The 18,909-nt window shown below is 35.5% G+C and overlaps 2 protein-coding genes across 3 annotated transcripts; one reads left to right on the top strand and one right to left on the bottom strand.

Moving 5' to 3' along the window:
- The first annotated feature begins 329 nt into the window (after positions 1-329).
- LOC311294849 (uncharacterized protein) lies at positions 330-10,207 on the top strand. Its single transcript, XM_084415896.1, has 5 exons — positions 330-774; positions 2,200-2,505; positions 6,289-6,594; positions 7,258-7,307; positions 9,759-10,207. Exons 1-5 carry the CDS (start codon positions 735-737, stop codon positions 9,876-9,878), a joined length of 822 nt encoding a protein of 273 aa, XP_084272022.1. The 5' UTR covers positions 330-734; the 3' UTR covers positions 9,879-10,207.
- Positions 8,618-18,774, bottom strand: LOC311294850 (uncharacterized protein). Of its 2 annotated transcripts, none has more exons than XM_084415897.1 (5): positions 18,524-18,774; positions 16,394-16,702; positions 16,050-16,184; positions 11,431-14,697; positions 8,618-9,874 (listed from the first exon to the last, which is right to left on the bottom strand). In XM_084415897.1, the coding sequence occupies exons 1-4, from the start codon at positions 18,663-18,665 to the stop codon at positions 14,480-14,482; spliced, it is 804 nt and encodes a 267-aa protein (XP_084272023.1). In that variant the 5' UTR covers positions 18,666-18,774; the 3' UTR covers positions 8,618-9,874; positions 11,431-14,479. The 2 variants fall into 2 exon arrangements, with proteins under 2 accessions (XP_084272023.1, XP_084272024.1); XM_084415898.1 differs by having other exon boundaries at positions 16,050-16,157.
- Between the last annotated feature and the right edge of the window lie 135 nt (positions 18,775-18,909).

Raw genomic sequence — 18,909 nt, 5'->3', positions numbered from 1 at the left:
TCAAATTCTCTGTCTAGCAGGATTTTTTTGGAGCATAAAATTTAGATTCAACATTTTGTCTTTTTTAAAAGCGTTTCCCTCGAGACCTGAATTATTTCATGTGTAAAAGTTGAATTGTGAAAATTAGTCATTTAAAAAAATAAAAAAAATTTGTATGCCTGTAATCTCAGCTGGGTCTAAATGGGATTGTAATTGTAAATCATTAGCAGATTTTCTGTTTTCATATTTATTTTGTAGAACTATCTTGATTCTGGCTGAATCAATTAATTCACCTTACAAATCATCCCTTATGTCTCACAAAGCATCTTTGTACAGTTCATATTTAATTCATTAATTTCCTAACATTATTTCTGCAATTGTGTAATTTCTGTATAAATGCATTTATGCCACCTATGCAGCACTTGACCTTATGAACACATTTCTGTTGTTCATTTCTATGTGTTGCAGTGATAGAGTTTGAGAACAAGAAAGTGAAGGAGGGAGAAGATCTCTGTCTAACCACTGGTGTTCCTGCACTACACAAAGATGACAAGATACAGTGGTATTATAAAGATGAACGTAAAGAAATTCTCATTGCTGAAATCAATAAAAAGACTAAAAAGACCTCTACATGTGATTGTGCTGATGAGAGATTCAGAGACAAACTGACACTGAATACTCGGACTGGAGAACTCACCATCAATAACATCAAAACCATTCATACTGGACTCTATAGACTCGAGATCAGGAACAAAATGAGAACCAAACACAACATATTCACTGTTATGGTGACTGGTGAGTGTATCAAGTCTTTAAATGTGTTAACGATTTTGCACTAAAGGCTGGAATACACAACACGACTTTTGCCCACATTTACAGTCTAGACAAGTTGATGCTGTTGCCAAAAGTCAGAGCCAGATACATGCACTTATAGATCACTCCTGACAGAACATGAAACACTCTTCAGGCTTGCTACAGTATGATGGGCACACACTCTGATTTCTTTAGCGTTAAAGTTTGATTCCATCCAGTTGGAGGATATCAAACATGTTTGATACTTTGAGCTGGTTTTATAACACACATTGTTTTCATTTGTCACGCGTCTCCTGTCAGTTTGTTGTGTTCGTAATGACTTAAGTCTGATAATGTATGATGCCCAGTTTCTCCTATTTACAAAGTCAGCAAGTGTATGATGCCTAGTGTTCAACCCTCATCCTTCCCTCGCAATTTGTAACAAATCCTTCCCTCACGGGTCCAAATGACCTTAAAATTACACCTTTTTTTTGGTTCGGAATGCTTATTTTATTTGGAGATTTCTTTTTTGGTATTTTATTTATTTATTTATTTACCTTTAAATAACTAGATTTTATCAATAAATAATAGGTAAAGAATAATTTAAGCATATTCTTTCAACTTCAATTCAACATAACTCACAATTTCCAAGCATAACCCTTTCAGTTTAGCACAAAATATCTTACATTGGGTGTCTTTGCCGACCTCCAATATAACATGATATTTTATGACCCTTGCCACCAGATTGCCTTATAGGTCTATTTGGAGCAAGTGAGCTGTATTTGCTGGGTTCTAAAGTCAGTTCACTTCAGTATGCATTCAGATAATTTTTTGGTAAAGTTTTAGCATTTTTCGTTTGAATTTTTAGGTTTTTCCATGTAAACTGAAGCATTCCTCACATTCCATTCATTCCTAAGGGGTTAAATTGACCCGTGAGAAAAGGATTTGTTATTCACAAAAATTAAATTCACAAAACTCCTCGAATCCAGTCATTTTCGTGGTTCAAGTGCAACAAAAGCCCTAGGGTCTTGGACCATTCTGATGAACACTAAATAAAAAAATAAAAAAAAGTTTTGCATCAAATTAATGACCCGAGGACAGGATGACAGTGTAATATTGCATGAATAATGTAGAAAAATAGGAATGATCATGAATTACATATAGCCAAATAGTTTTATGGCAATAAATCCATCATGTCATGGCTTAAACGTGTAAATACTACATCATATTTTACTTCATTATTTGTGAATGGTATTATAAACGTGTTGAGATTAGTTCATGGATAACTAAGTGCCTTTGGCTGTCTCCAAACATGCCAAAATAGGTTAAAGAGTCATCTAAATGCATCTGATAGAAACTACAAACTAAATTCATTTACACTTTTTTCTTCTGCAATTCTCTGTTTCTGTGCTCTGCTGTGACATGAAGCCGAGGAGAAATCAGTGGCTGTGGGAGAAAATGTCCTTCTCGAGACTGGTGTCGAAATCCAGCCCGGTGTTCTGATACTGTGGACGTTTGGACTCAAAAACTGTCTCGTTGCTAAAGCTGAATTAAGAACAGCTGATTCAAGTAAAACTTGTATTTATGAGAGATTCAGAGACAGACTGGAGCTGGATCCTCAGACTGGATCTCTGACCATCAAAAACAACAAAAACACAGAATATGGACATTATAAACTACAGATCATCAACGAAGAACAGACCACATTCAGGAGATTCATCGTGCTCGCCCCTGGTGAGTAGAACAACATTTATTAAAACAACTATATATTTATTTTTACAGCAGCTCCAGTCCTTGAATATGATTGGTTGAACAGAGTTCCAAGAGTTCCAGATTATCTGATTAGTTTTAAGATTTTTAAAAAGTTCTTCTAATAAAATGATTTTTTAAATTACATTTAAAAAACTAATTTTAAATAAAGCAAAAGACACATTTTCACTAGTGGTCTCAGACTTTTGGATCCCACTTATTCCAGTGAGTGGATTATTTATACAGGTCAGATAAAATCACACTGTGATTATAGTTTCTTCTTAATTTACATTGTATAATAACAAGTATAAATATATTAATAAGTCTGTCAAGACAAACTTAGATGTTGACTTGAGAAGTGTTAAATGTTTGAAGTTCGGCTTTCTCAAGTCAACATAATTATTTCTTCGGTGTCTGTTCTAAATCAGGGAAAATGTACAGTCAGCTGGTAATTATAACAAAATAAAGCCCAACAGGAGCAGTTCACATTCACATCTGTCAATCTTTAAAATGGACAAATCTTCTGAAGCCAGCATGAGGTCTAATTGAAGTATCAGTATCTACTCTATTACTTTTGTTCAGGGTTTTTGAGGACAAACATCTGTAGCAATTCATGTTGTAGAAATATGATCAGAGTTCTCAGAGAGCTGATTTTACAGTACGAGTTTGTCTTCTTCAAGATTGTACAGCTGTAACATATAGATGTAGGCTATATGTACACTGAAAAAAATGTGGAGTGACATTTACTTAAAAAAAGCTAGGCAACTTTTTCCACACAGAAAGTGCTTGTAATCTTTACTCGGGCTATTTCAATTAATTAAATTGAACAAATTATGATTGAGTAATAATTAATCAAATTAATTCCTTAAAAGTTAACCATTTAAAATGAGTAAAATTTACAAAATATCTTTTATTGCCAACATTGAAGACACCTGGGGCCTCATTTATAAAACTGTGCGTAGGAACCTTACTAAAAGTGTACGTGCGCCCGAAAACCAAAAATGGCGTACGCAAAAAAATATTGAGACTTATAAAACCGTGCGTACGCCAGAACCTGCGCAGAATTCACTTTATAAATCCCAGTCAGCGGAAGATTGTGCGTACATGCGTCTCCACCCGAAATAACCATATATGGAGCTTACAACGCCTAGTTTTACTATGCAGATCCTCATCTACATATCATTTGCATATGATTATTCATCCACGTGATAACTTAAACGTTATCACGTGGATGAATAATCATATGCAAATGATATAAACGGTACAAGAAACATTACATTAATACAAATCAAGTAGTTGTCTATCCTTGCCTTGTTTTTGAATAGCCTACATAAATCAAATAGTGTAAAATACATTTCAGAGAAAGTTTTTCTCAATCTTTTCCACTTGCCGAATTGTATTTTTAATTGATTTATATTTTTAATGGAAACAGATAGGCCTTGGGCATTATTTGCACGAAACTATTTTCTCAGACAATCCGGTATTATCATGATAAGCAATTATCTCTGTGGTTAAAACATTAAAACGCAGCACGCCACAGGAAAAGTGTTCAAAAACACCGCATCCACAACAAATATTTCTAATGATTGAATTAAAAAAATGTTGTAACTTCAGTAATGATTTCATGTTTAAGTGTTTAACTCCATTAATTTGAATGGCATATTTAATATAAATGTTTATATCAGAAGTATTTTATTTATTTAAACTGTTATTTGTGTCAGTTTCACTAAACGGCTCAACACGCTCGCTGCCGCGGACATTTAAGAAGGAATGGATATTTGCTTCAAGTGGCAGGCTTGGTGATTGAAATTGTATTTGTATAATCTTTCTGTATATGTTTAATTTTCTTTAGATTTTCTGTATAAAAGTGACCAAAAATACATTTAACTCCAGCTCACCATTGGTGTCGCCAAAGTGCTCCATCTCCAAAATGTGCGTACGCATGGGTCAGAGTTTGCGTGCAGGTGCGCAAATTTTCCCGTCAAGTTTTTCTTTATAAATCCCACCTTTTGCGCAGGAACTGGCGTACGCATGTTTTCAGCCCCGTTTTGTGCGTACGCAAGCTTTATAAATGAGGCCCCTGGTGTTAACAAGCAGAATCACTGAAGGAGAAAACCATAATTAAAGTCACCATTGTGGAGATCAGTGTGTGTTTTAGTTGGGCTCTTGACCCTTAAATTATTAACTTTAAGTTTCGTTTGGCTGCTGTACCTGAGTTATAACAGCCAGATGAACAAATAGAAAAGGTGATCTGATGGTGTTGATTGTGTTTTAACATAATCATTATTTCACAATCATTAGACCTGAATCACTGAACTCATATAGAGTCCAATTCATGAGTTAGGTGAACTATATTAATTATAGCAGCATAATATTTTTAGCCTGTATGAAATGAAATCCAAATGATCAAATCAATAAAAAAAATAATAATAAAAAGAAAAGAAAAAAAATAAATAATATATATATATATATATATATATATATATATATTTAGGCACACACACACTGACACACACATCAAGATTTTGCGTATGAATCTCAGTAATGGTGACAAACAGATCACCTCTGATCATAAGCTTATTATTTATTCATGCAGCAATGTATGATGGGAGCCATGAATGAGTTTTGATTGGTGGCACCCAGAATGCACTGCAACATGCTTTATAAATGTCACCATTGTTGAGATTCACAGGCTGATTATTGATGTCTGTGTGTCTCTTTTTTGTATGAGAGAAACTTTTTGGAAATTATTTTTGTTCACATTGTAAAAGGTACAAATATTCTGCCGTAGAAGGACAGTGCCTCTATAATTAATATAGTTAATCTAACTAAATTGGACTCTATATGAGTTCAGTGATTCAGGTCTAATGATTGTAAAATAATGATTATGTTAAAACACAACCAACACCATCAGATCACCTTTTCTATTTGTTCATCTGGCTGTTATAACTCAGGTACAGCAGCCAAACGAAACTTAAAGTTAATAATTTAAGGGTCAAGAGCCCAACTAAAACACACACTGATCTCCACAATGGTGACTTTAATTATGGTTTTCTCCTTCAGTGATTCTGCTTGTTAACACCAGGTGTCTTCAATGTTGGCAATAAAAGATATTTTGTAAATTTTACTCATTTTAAATGGTTAACTTTTAAGGAATTAATTTGATTAATTATTACTCAATTATAATTTGTTCAATTTAATTACTTTTACAATTAATTACTAATTGAAATAGCCCGAGTAAAGATTTCAAGCACTTTCTGTGTGGAAAAAGTTGCCTAGCTTTTTTTAAGTAAATGTCACTCCACATTTTTTTCAGTGTAACAACACTGTTTATTTCTCTCTTTATATTTTTTTTATCATCATCTCGGTATTTTCCAGTCATTTTTGTGGTTTGAGTGTGACAAAAGCCCATCTTGGACTACTCTGATGAACACAAAAAAAAAAAAAATTGGGTCAAATTAATTAGGGTGTAATATTGCACAAATAATGTAGAAAAATAGGAATGATGAATAGTTTTATGGCAATAAATCCATCATGTCATGGCTGAAACATGAAATTACTACATCATATTTTGTGTATTTAGATCATTTAATCGTGTTGAGATTAGTTCATGGATAACTACAATAAGTGCCTTTGGCTATCTCCAAACATGCCAAAATAGGCTAAAGAGTCATCTAAATGCATATCATGTAGAAACTACAAACTAAATTCATTCACACTTTTTTTCTTCTGCAACTCTCTGTTTCTGTGCTCTGCTGTGACATGAAGCCGAGAAATTAGAGGCTGAGGGAGAAAATGTCACTCTTAAGACTGGTGTTAAAATCCAGCCAGGTGATCTGATACTGTGGACGTTTGGAGCTGAAAACTGCCTCGTTGCTAGAGCTGAATCAAGTACAACTGATCCTTGTACAGTTGATTCTGAGCTATTCAGGGACAATCTGGATCTGGACAAGAAGACTGGATCTCTGACCATCAAAAACAACACAAACACAAACATAGAATATGGCTATTATAAACTACAGATCATCAACGAAAAACAGACCACATTCAGGAGATTCAATGTGCTCGAACCTGGTGAGTAGAACAACATTTATTATAACAACTATATTTATTTTTGCAGAAGAAATTCCAGTCCTTGAATCAGTTCCAAGAGTTCCTGATTATGTGATTAGCTTTAAGATTTTTAAAAAGTTCTTCTAATAAAATTTTTTTTTTTTTTTAATTACATTTAAAAAACTAATTAAAAAAAAAGTGAAAGACACATTTTCACTAGTGGTCTCAGACTTTTGGATCCCACTTAATCCAGTGAGTAGATTTGTATACAGGTCAGATAAAATCATACACTGTGATTATAGTTTCTTCTTATTGTACATTGTATAATAACAAGTATAAATATATTAATAAGTCTGTCAAGACAAACTTTGATGTTGGCTTGAGAAGTGTTAAATGCTTGAAGTTTGGCTTTTTCAAGCCAACATAATTATTTCTTCAGTGTCTGTTCTAAATAAGGGAAAATGAAGTCTCAGTATCTACTCTATTACTTGTTCGGTTTTTGAGGACAAACATCTGTAGCAATTCATGTTGTAGAAATATGATCTGAGTTCTCAGAGAGCTGATTTTACAGTCCAAGTCTGTTTATGTCTTCTTTAAGATTGTACAGCTGAGCTGTATGTTGCAACACTGTTTATTTCTCTCTTCATATTTTTTATCATCATCTCTGTATGTTCAAATTTCCAGGAACTTCTATGAAGCAAGAGAAAGATCATGACGTGCTCGTGCTGCAGGGTGTAAGTTAATGAGATAAGACACACCCACACGTGCATTCACAGTGATGTCAAACATCAAACAATTGATAGGGTAGACTGAGTACAGTTGAGACACTTTTTGCGTTTTGATTTTTCACACAAAAATAGATACTGAAAAGAAGTGAATTTCCACATGACATGCCACATGACATTTCATTAGCTTGTCAACTAAGATATTATCAATCAATAATACCCAGAAGTAGTTTATATTTTCCACAATTAGCTCATGAAAATATGGTGCTTTTTGTCTCAACCTCGTCTCAACTGTACCCATGTGGTACAGTTGAGACAGTGCATGGTACAGTTGAGACACCCATTTCTAATGATGTAAAGGTAACTAACCATTCATTATAAATATAAAAAATAAAGACAAATAAAGAAAAAAAAAATTGGGCAACATTTTTGTTTATTCAACAATTATATTCATTCATTTTATTTAAATTAGCACTGGTTAAAATGTATAAAGCAGGAACAAGATATGAAACAATATTTATTAATAATACACAGTTTAAATATCACAAATATCAAATTTTATTTTCATTTTCGTCCTATGCTGGCTAATTACGACGTTTAACCTGTTATCATAACACTGCACAACTAAGCAGTGTGTTAATAGAACTCTATCGGGGGTACAGTTGATACACATGTGTCTCAACTATCCCCCGCTGGCCACCTCGCATATTTCTCTAGATTTTGCAATTACCTTGCATGACACAATACCATGAAATATGCCAGTTTTTAGGGCACAGAATAACGTTTGTGGTGATACCAGTTACGTTTAACAGTCATATAGGGATAGTAAGCTATTCATTGTGGAGAGTGCATGGTGAAGTCCTACTTTAGAAAAAAAAAACTTTTCCCGATATCTTTGGATCGGAGATGCGTCCATTGTTCAGATTTCCCACGATCAAAGAGGACACTAATACGCATGTGCACAGCAAAAATCACAACTTGTGCTTGCTGCGAACGCAAGTTATTTAAGGTGTCTCAACTGTACCTATGTCTCAACTGTACCCAGTCTACCCCATAATAGGCAGCCAATGTAGTTTTGGCAGAACCGGGCTAATGTTCATACAAGCACAGCTAAACCTGCAGGACATTCATCCAGTAATGCATTACAGTAATCTAGTTCTGATTGGTTTGCAGTGTTTGACAATAATTTATGTTGCAGCTAGGCTCGTTTGTTCCAATACCAGTAAAATTTCAGTTTTATTTTACTATTGTATTAAATATTAATTTAATAAAATGAGTTTATTCATGATGATGATAATTATAATAATACATTTAAATAATGTACCCTTCAATTTTTTTTTAAATTGAAATTTTATTTTAAAAAAATCAAGTAAAAAATTAGTAATTAAATGAAGGACAAAGAAACACATTAGGCTACATAGAACAAGTGGCAGGTCTATTGTTTTGCATTTACACTCCAATAATTGATGCATCAGATTGTTTTGTCCCGTCTGTTGCTATGGTTATATGACTGTCAATCATTGCAGTTTCAGATTCAATCCTGCATTTAAATACAGCTGTAAATCTTTGCAGTGTCCAACAAAACTTCTATTCAAATTGTAAATGGGTAAACAGAAAGCGGGGCAAAGAATGCTCCATTTATAAGCTTACGTTCAGCTCCTGTTCACTGAGATCTACACTCCTGCAAAACTCTCGCTATAATAAAAAAAGCAGTGTACACTGCACAATGAATCTCTTATTTACACCGGGTTTACACTTTGTTGGTAATAATGAAAGGATTCGCAAGCACACAGAACTCTAAAAGCACACGGTGAACGAGAGCATAGGTGTTGTGGCCAATTTCGAGTCCCTGCCAATAATTATTATTAAACACTCGTTAGGCAATTTATTTCAACTTTTCAAATAGTTCACATCAGATTGGACATCTGTTGGTATTTTAAGCATTAAATTAGGTAAATTCCCTGTTTTGGGTTGACACATGACAACTTACCAGCGTAAAAAGATATACATTCACGCTCCTTTGCTCCTCTGAGAGGCATTTTTCTGAAATCTCCAAGCCGGTCACGTTATTTTACATGTAGCTGGACTCTCTCACTAACAGTTTGTCCAGCCATCAGATCAAACCACAGCTGTACAGATGTGAATAACTGAGACCAAAAGGTTTCTCTTCACCTCACACACTGAGCTGATAGTGTATCACGTGCATTCAGTGAATCACATGTCCACACATAACTGCTTGAACTATGTTGTTTTGTGACGTTATAAATGTGGACAGGAGAACAGAGAAAATTGATCTGTTAATAAATAGCTGTGCAAGGAACAGGAAAGGTGCAGAGCAATGTATGTTTTGCTTTATATCTGGACATATCTGGAACTAAACCTTCTGCTCAATTCACACTGTTGGCCTGATTTGACTCCAGAGGTCTGACAGTGATGTCTGGTCTCTTCTTCTCTGATCAGCTCACTTCTTGTAGATCTGATGTCATGAACCAGCACAGCAACAGTAGCCACGCCCACCAGAGCAGAGACGACCAATCGGATCACAGCTTCAGTGAAACTACAACAGTGGATATGGTCTGAAAGAAAAACAATGAATGTAGGACTCTTCCGTATACTCATATAGGTGCTGGTTTTGTGAGTTGTTATTATTAAGAGCTCATGAATCCACTGGAAAGTTTGTATGCACAGTTTCCTCGCTTAGCCAAATAACATAAGCTAGGATTGCATGATTAACAGAAGCAATTCTAGACTCTTTAAATGGCTCCTGAGGAATCTGTGTGATTCTTTATCCATGATTTTTGCCTTGAGCGTTAATGTCCTCTAGAGCAGCCTTTCTCAAAGTGGGTGCCGCGGCACACTGGGGTGCCCCCTGACTGTGTCAGGGGTGCCGCCAAAAAATTACGTAGGCTAAAAATAAAAATAAAAAAAATAAAAAATCTGACATTTCATATATAAATATATTTGAATTTACATAAATACATTCTTCTTCTTTTTAACCCTTTCGCACGTATGCTCACACCGGTGTGATCAGTCTAGGCTGGTCCCTGGAGCACCGTGTGATTAGAACGGTCAGTGCATGAGGTGATCAACTGCTAAATTCAAATGTGCTTTCGCTCGTTGGCTGGCGCTGAGCCAGAGACAGGAGCGCTAAGAGCTGTCATATATCACAACTTTTCAGTGTTTTCATCCACATAATGTTTGTTTTAGGTTTCAGACATAAGTACTAAATACATTTAGAGTTTGTAAAATACACACCGATGTCAAAGGAAGAGGCAATAATAATCCTTTCCATTATAATTAGTTTTATTCATATCAGATACACATTGTGTAAGTAACTTTAAAGTTTACTCTATTCTTCTCCCAGTTCACCTGCCACTTACTTTTATGTATTTCGGGAGAAGTGGATGAATTCACTTGTTGTAAATCCAACAGATCCGATTCTCTGAACTGCATCTGCGGCACAAACTAACATGGCGGCGCCCATCGCGCATACAGCTCAACTAACGCGATCGTTATAATGGTGTTCAAAAAACAAAACACTTTCACTTGCATATATTTGACAATCGGAATATCAGATATTTCATGCCATATCTAACAAATTTGTGAATATTTTGAATAAAAAAGGAAAAATGACATAAAAGCAGATCATCATTCATTCAGCTCTGTTGTTGCTGCGGTGTGTCACGTGACAAGCAATGACGCGTCACCATGGAAACCATAAAGTGACACATTCTAAATAACGGTCACCTTGAAAAACTCACGCTGGGGGGTCAGCCACAATATTTTAAATTTACGTGTGAAAGGGTTAAACATATGCACGGATTAATAAAATTGTAAATTTATTTTAGATAAATATATATATATATATATATATATATATAATTTGCATTTACATTTGGGTTATGCAGTGTTTTTAAATTATATTTTACACTGGGGTGCCTTTAGATTTTATGCACTTTTGAAAGGTGCCCTGACTGAAAAAAGTTTGAGAAAGGCTGCTCTAGAGTAGTGCAGCATATGGAACTACACACACACACGCGCAAGTAACTTCACTGTTTGCTGCCAGTTTTCTGTTCCAGTGAAATCACACAAGAAATGCAAGCAAATGTGCCTCATATACCCAGTGATGTACCTGAACTTGGCTGATAGAGTTCAGTAATGTTGGCATCCTCTGTCTGGTTGATGGTTGAATTGTTGCTGGATGACACATTATTTGAGCTTGATGATCTTTCTGGTGATGAAGATTGGGTCGCTGTTAAACACACAGATCAGTGCTGACAATCTTTATTTATATTATGCATTTATAAAATATTACTAAAGCAGTCAAGATCATATCTTAGATTTAAGGAATATTGAAAATAATAGATCATTAATATTGGTGGTACACCTCGTTGCGGCATGTAAAAAGCGTAGGTGTACCAGTCACCAATTTTAATGTTTAAGCCATAAATACAATAAAGGCTTTTTAACTTTTTTCAACATAATTCGAGTTCCTTGGGGTGTTCTTAGAGCTTAATTATCCCAAACAACCAAAGAGCTCTGAGATTTTACACCCTGTGCAGCACTTCTATGGCACTCTTTGCTTTAATAGAAAATTAATGTTTAAAATTATAAAGATATAATGCAAATGAAGGGCAAATTATGCTGTAATTCTCTTATCATATCATGTGTGTTTGTGCCATTGAAAATTTAAGCTTTTTATATTGCATTACATATTTCTCTGTGTTTATGCTGCATGAATTAATATCTCTGCAATATATTACGCATGTAGTACCAAATCTGATCACATATACATCTATATATTATGAAGTGTATTACTGAATATAAGATTCGGCAATTCCTTATGTATTATTCAATATATTGTACTATATTAACACAATATATTATTCTGTACCATTTAATATATTGATCATTCATAGGGATTATATATGTTCTTTTTGTAAGGGTTACTATAGCAGTATTTCTGGTTCAGTGTTTGATGTTTAGCTTTGTTTCTGAAAGCCAAAATCTTTTTAACAATCCTCATGTATAGAGGCACATAGTTCAAAACATCTGAGGTGCGTTCCCTCGTTACCAACACAATTCAATGAAACTTGCGAGTTGGCTAACAGTGCTTTTGGGAAACACCCCCCCGATTTGTTCAATACGCTTATCTAGTAGACAAACTTTTGCTTCTGATTGATCCAATGATCTAATTTCAGTAAAAAAAATGTGTAATGTAATTTGAAATGTGTTGCCATGCCTCCAGGAAAAGGGTTTGGAAACGCTGGTCAAAGGAAACTGTGAAATTTCGTGACAGAATGTGTTTAACTGAAAACACTCCAAAAGTCTGAAGTGTTTTTTTTTTTTTTTTTTTTTCTCTGAATGAAGCACTGGGAAATTACTAGTCATCAAGCTTTGGATATCATCTTTGCGGTCCATTAGTTCGGGGAATAGTTCGACATCGTGGGGCCTTTGAGGAAATATAATGCTGATATAATGAGAAAGCTGGCGGCATGTCTCCAGATTATTACATTGGTTCAATAAAGTGAGAATGGATATGCTTTGTCTGATCACTTATCTTGTATGATGACAGTTATCGATGTATTACTCTTTAACCAGCGCTGGACAGAAGAGACCTGCCCATTTATAGGACATGTAGAAGGGAAGAGTTCGGGCTGATCACCTGAGCTTTTCAAAGCATGCTTGTAATCATGATTATGAAGGATTGCTTGGTTTTTCATCAATGCATGTTCCAAATGCTTTTATAAATAATATAGAGAGGGAGGGGGGATTAATGATCTAAAGATCCTCAACCTCTGCGTTTATTTAATAAACTGCTTATTCTGCCCATCATTTTGTCTCCTTCTTCCTGCTCTTCCCCTCTTTCTGCATATTTTGGCTGGCAAAATAATTAACAAGGTGTTTATGTTTGGTTATAATTTTTTTTTTTTTTTTTTAAACAGCTGCTGTAAAAGTGGATTATGCCAGTGTTCAAACTTTCTGTCATGATGTTGCAGTCACAGTAAGTATGTCTTATTTTGCTGTTTTTATTTAGTAGGCTAAGTAGTTCTTAGTTATTTTGTCGTCAAAGCATTATTTAGGCTACGTTTACACGGAAACGATCTGAAGAGAAACCGCAAAAGTGATCACTTTTTATTCTGCGTTTAGACGAGCGTTATCGGGGGGAAATCTGCGTGCATATGGTGACGCAAAAGTGTGTGAAATTCAATGTAGTATGCACTCCAGGCGGCTAGGTGGCAATGTGAAGCACTGATCGGTGCCTTCACTGTCTAGCAGACTTTTGCGTTTTTACCGTTTAGATGGAAACGCGACGGTGGAGCGTTTTTAAGATTTCCACTCTGGAGGGTGGTTTCACTTTTTTGCGTTTTTAAGCCCCGAAAACGCCGTCACCGTCTAAACGAAAGGCACATCTGATAAAATATTTTTACGTTTTCACCCGCGAGCGTTCTCGTTTAAACAGGGCCTTAATTAGTAGGTTAAATATTTTATAGAATTCGAGTTGTCTAGATCCACTGGTCCAGTGGTCCACACTCTGGTCTAGATCTATACAGTATTTGCACAGATTAACCGAGACATAAACATAAAGTCTCAATCCAAAAAACATTAACAGTGATGTAAAGATCTTGTCTGCTATTCAAAATTGTATAGTACTGTAATGATGAACAGTTCAGATATTTCTCCTAATACAAATGACACTGCCAGAGCACTCTCATTGAACTACAACATGCACTGACCCAATGTAAAAACAGAGTGTGTTTGCAAATTCAGTCATATGGAAGCCAAAGCAGCATCTTCTGCGTTATAATAATTGCTGTTGGAAAATAATAGGAGTTTGCTTAAATCTTATTAATCAGACTTGTTTCCTTAAAGTAGACTGAATTAAAACTGTTTTGGACATGTAGAATGTGAAGAATGAGGTTTCTTTTCCCCTATTGACCTTAATTCCTCTACAAGCTGGACTCTTTTACAAACAGTTTCACTTCGCCTCACAAACTGAGCTGATAGTGTATCACGTGCATTCAGTGAATCACATGTCCACACACAACTGCTTGAACTATGTTGTTTTGTGACGTTATAAATGTGGACAGGAGAACACTGAAAAACAATCTGTTGATAAATAGCTGTGCAAGGAACAGGAATTGTGCAGAGAATCAATGTAAGTTTGCTTTATATCTGCTTTATACATATCTGGAACTAAACCTTCTGCTCAGTTCACACTGTTGGTCTGATTTGACTCCAGAGGTCTGACAGTGATGTCTGGTCTCTTCTTCTCTGATCAGCTCACTTCTTGTAGATCTGATGTCATAAACCAGCACAGCAACAGTAGCCACGCCCACCAGAGCAGAGAGAGCCAATCGAATCACAGCTTCAGTAAAACCACAACAGTGGATGTGGTCTGAAAAAAAAGAAAAGAAAAATGCTATAAAGTTTCCATCTAAAACGTATAGATGATGGTTTTGTGGGTTATTGGGAAATCAACCATTGTGGGTTATTGGGAAGGCAATGAATCCACAAGCTTTACTCTGTGTGTGTGTGTGTGTGTGTGTGTGTGTGTAATGTGTGCCCTTGTTTATATTACATTGTGGGGACCAAATGTCCCCATAAGAATAGTAAAACCTGAGATCACCTACATTTTGGGGACCAGCCAGCGGTCCCCACTTTTCAAAAGGCTTATAAATCACACAGGATGAGTTGTTTTGAGAAAGTAAAAATGCAGAATGTTTCCTGTGATGGGTAGGTTTAGGGGTAGGGTTAGTGTAAGGGGACAGAATATACAGTTTGTACGGTATAAAAACCATTACGTCTATGGAGAGTCCCCACAAAGATAGTGAACCAGACGTGTGTGTGTGTGTGTGTGTGTGTGTGTGTGTGTGTGTGTGTGTGTGTGTGTGTGTGTGTGTGTGTGTGTGTGTGTGTGTGTGTGTGTGTGTGTGTGTGTGTGTCTGCATGCTCACTTTCCTTGCTCAGCCAAATAACATTAGCTAGGGTTGTTTAATATCGGCAATTCTACTCTTTTAATGGCTTCAGCCCTGTCTTTAGTCTCAGTTCTCCTAGAAATGTGAGTGATTATGTGATTATTTCTCCATGATCTTTTTCTCAGAGTAGCCTACTAATGTTTTCTAGAGCAGACCCAACACGGCTCTCGGACACGGGATTCACTTCTCTGTCGCTCCTCTGCTGTCTGTTCACAATTCCTGTAAACTCACACACACAAACAAGCAAATACGCCTTACCCCCAACAGCCATTAACCGTAAACCCCGGGGAATGCATGAGCTGATCAAATGTAAACCCTGAATGCAATGTAAGTCATTTTGGATAAAAGCATTTTCTAAATGCATGAATGCAATGTAAATGTTGCAGTTTAATTGTGTTATACAGTCAATTGTAGGGTATTCACCAGATGTAATATGAATCAACACCTATGTACTGCATCAATGCAATGAATATGTTTTAGGTTTTAACTTCGATTAGGTGAAACCAGTCCTACTGACCCGCTCCGAGTGGGATTCGAACCGTGGTCTACGGCATGGGAGGCAAAAGACCACAGCCTAGCATCAATCGCTAGTGTGCTTCTTGAGATCAGGGGAGTGAGGTTTACCTGCACAGCTCTTACTAGCTCCATTACACAGGCCACTATGAACTAACAGTGGATTTCAGAGTGAAAAACTAATATCACACTGATTGACCTGAACACATCTAACAGAGTTCTGCTCTGTAAATAAACACTAATATCATCAGTGATGTACCTGAACTTGGCTGATAGAGTTCAGTAATGTTGTCATCCTCAGTCTGGCTGACGGTTGAATTGTTCACAGCACAGCTGGACGTCACACAATTTGAGCTTGATGATCTTTCTGATGATGAAGAATATTGTGGAGTCACTGATAATGATAGATAACTGTGATGTCAGTCTCACACACTTCTGGTCTTAATTAAAGCAGTCAATATCATAAGATGTGGATGTAAGGAATATTGAAAAGAATAAAAAGCAAAAAATGTAAAACATTACAATGACAAAGATATATTTCAAATGAAGAATGGTCAGTTAATTAAATTAAACCAGTAAATTAAACCATAATGGTCAACTCACCATTGACAGTAACATTGAAACTCTTGTATTTGGTCTCTGCACTGAGAATTGTTAGTTGATAAAGTCCAGAGTCTGTGGTTTTGATGTTTGTGATGGTCAGAGATCCGGTTTGATCATCCAGTTTCAGTCTGTCTCTAAATCTCTCATCATACGTAGAGCTGGTTTGTGTGAGTTTGTTGACTTCAGCGATTCTTGTGCTTCCAAACGTCCACTGTATCATCAAATATTGCTGTGTTTCAGTAACATCAGTGTTTAGAGTGACAGAATCTCCCTCCATCACTGACACTGACTTCACTGCATCTGTCACATCTGGAAAACAAACAGAAATATACTTTGTCACAGACTAAAGGCCCGTTCACACCAATAACGATATCTACAAAGATAACTAGGCCTATACCGACAACGATAACTAACGTTTACACCAGCAGACCATATCGTTCTGTTTATTCTAAGCGTGTACTGCAGTTTTGTCGTCTGCCGCTTTAAATGCTTGAGCCTTTAACACAGAATGGATTCTGATTGGCTGTAAAATTATTTTATTGTTCATCAGCTGAAAAAAAAAAAAAAAACATTCTGAAAGTAATTCAAACTATATTGTGTCTCTTTGCCATTATCGTTGTGGTGTGGACTCTGCTTCACTTTTAGTCAAAAAAAAGAAATAAATAAAAATAGAACTATGTCTTTATCGTTATCGTAATTGGTGTGAATGGGCCACTAACATTTTCCACTAACATAAATGAAGTATTTGCACTGAAACGAGGCTTTGATGTGAGATCCTATGTGATCCTTGATCACAAAACCAGTCACAAGTCGCAGGGGTATATTTGTGGCAATAGCCAACAATACATTGATGGGTCATAATTATACATTTTTCTTTTATGCCAAAAATTATTAGGATATTAAGTAAAGATCATGTTCCATGAAGATTTTCCTACCCTAAATATATAAAACATTTATTTTTGCGAGTGAATGCAGCACAATCGCGAACATAAATGGACAACTTTAAAGGTGATTTTCTCAATGTTTACATTTTTTGCACCCTTAGATTCCAGATTTACAAATAGTAATATCTCCGCCAAATATTGTCCTATCCAAACAAACCATACATCAATGGAAAGCTTATTTAATTCAGCTTTGAGACTGAATCTCAATTTCCAAAAATTGACCCATGTGACTGGTTTTGTGGTCCAGGGTCACATAACAATGAAAGATCATCAGTATAAATTAAAAAAGTTGCAAAATAAAAGAAGAAAAAAACAGACCAACAGACAGATTGTGGCTTGTGACACAAAAATGACACAATATGGCTGTTCAGTATAATTTAAACAAAACTGTTATTGAAATTTTGAATAAATTATAGAGACAAATTGAGAAAAGGCTCCGAGGCACACATATTAAATACATTTCTGGACAGCATTCGATAATCAAGGGCCCGTCGGCATTGGCCCCAATTCATAATACATCCCTATGTACAATACATATCTTATTTATCCAGGTCGAAGCTGTTGATTATATAATAAGAGCATTTGCAAGACTGCAGAACTCATACATCGACAGGTCAAGCTGTTTTTGTGGTTCTGAAATTATTTGTTCCTCATTAATGGACACAGCAATTCTTCTTTTTGAGTGTCAGGTGATATTTCTTTAGCACTCGTTTTTGTGTACTAACAGAAGTGAAACATTAAAACACTCATCTGTGGATCAGCTGATTTAATGTTATTCAGTTTACATGTTATATTTACTGATTGGACCATGGACTAATTTAATTTGCATGAGAATATTAAACATTATGTTAAGAAATGTTATAAAGCGCCTTAAGATAAATAAATGTTGATAACATGTTATATTTTTTAAGAAGATAAACTTTGCATGTTATAATTTTATAAGAAGATAAACTTTGATTTGAGTGCCTACATTTGTAGTAGGCCTAGTATTCCTTCAGCAAAATTACACATCAGGCTCCTAAACTAATAAATAAAATTGTTTTGTAAAGATATTAAAGTGATGAGAAACTGAAAACCTTTTTTTATTATTATTGAAACAACAGTAAAACAATCCTGACTGGTTTTTAAACGGATGCTTAGTATCTAAAAGTACATGAAGTGAAGTCATAAAAAATGAATAACTTACCAACCAGACGACACAAGCACACACAGAACAAAACAAAAGCGTTAACCATATTCCCTAGCCGTTTGCCAAACACTCTAACAACTCTGTAAATAATATCTGACAATGTCTCGTTCTCCCGTTCACTTTTGTCGTCAGTGCCCATACTGATGGTTCGCTAGCAGGCGTTCCCATTGCTGGTTGCCTAGTAACGATTATGATTGACATAAGGGGATGTCATGCTATGTTGTTGACATCGAAAAAGTGTTCTTACCACAAAAAAAAAAAAAAAAAAAAAAAACCTTTGGAGGGGTAATATTGTAAATAAATGGAATAAGTCCATTAAACGTTTAATATCAAACATGAATTAACATGCTATTCATTTGTAACATCCTCATCAAACAGAGGAA

Source organism: Rutilus rutilus (genome assembly GCF_951802725.1).
Source record: "Rutilus rutilus genome assembly, chromosome: 8".
In the NCBI taxonomy this organism is placed as follows: domain Eukaryota; kingdom Metazoa; phylum Chordata; class Actinopteri; order Cypriniformes; family Leuciscidae; genus Rutilus; species Rutilus rutilus.
Note: the sequence above shows the minus strand (reverse complement) of the source record. Positions and strands in the feature narration are given on the sequence as shown.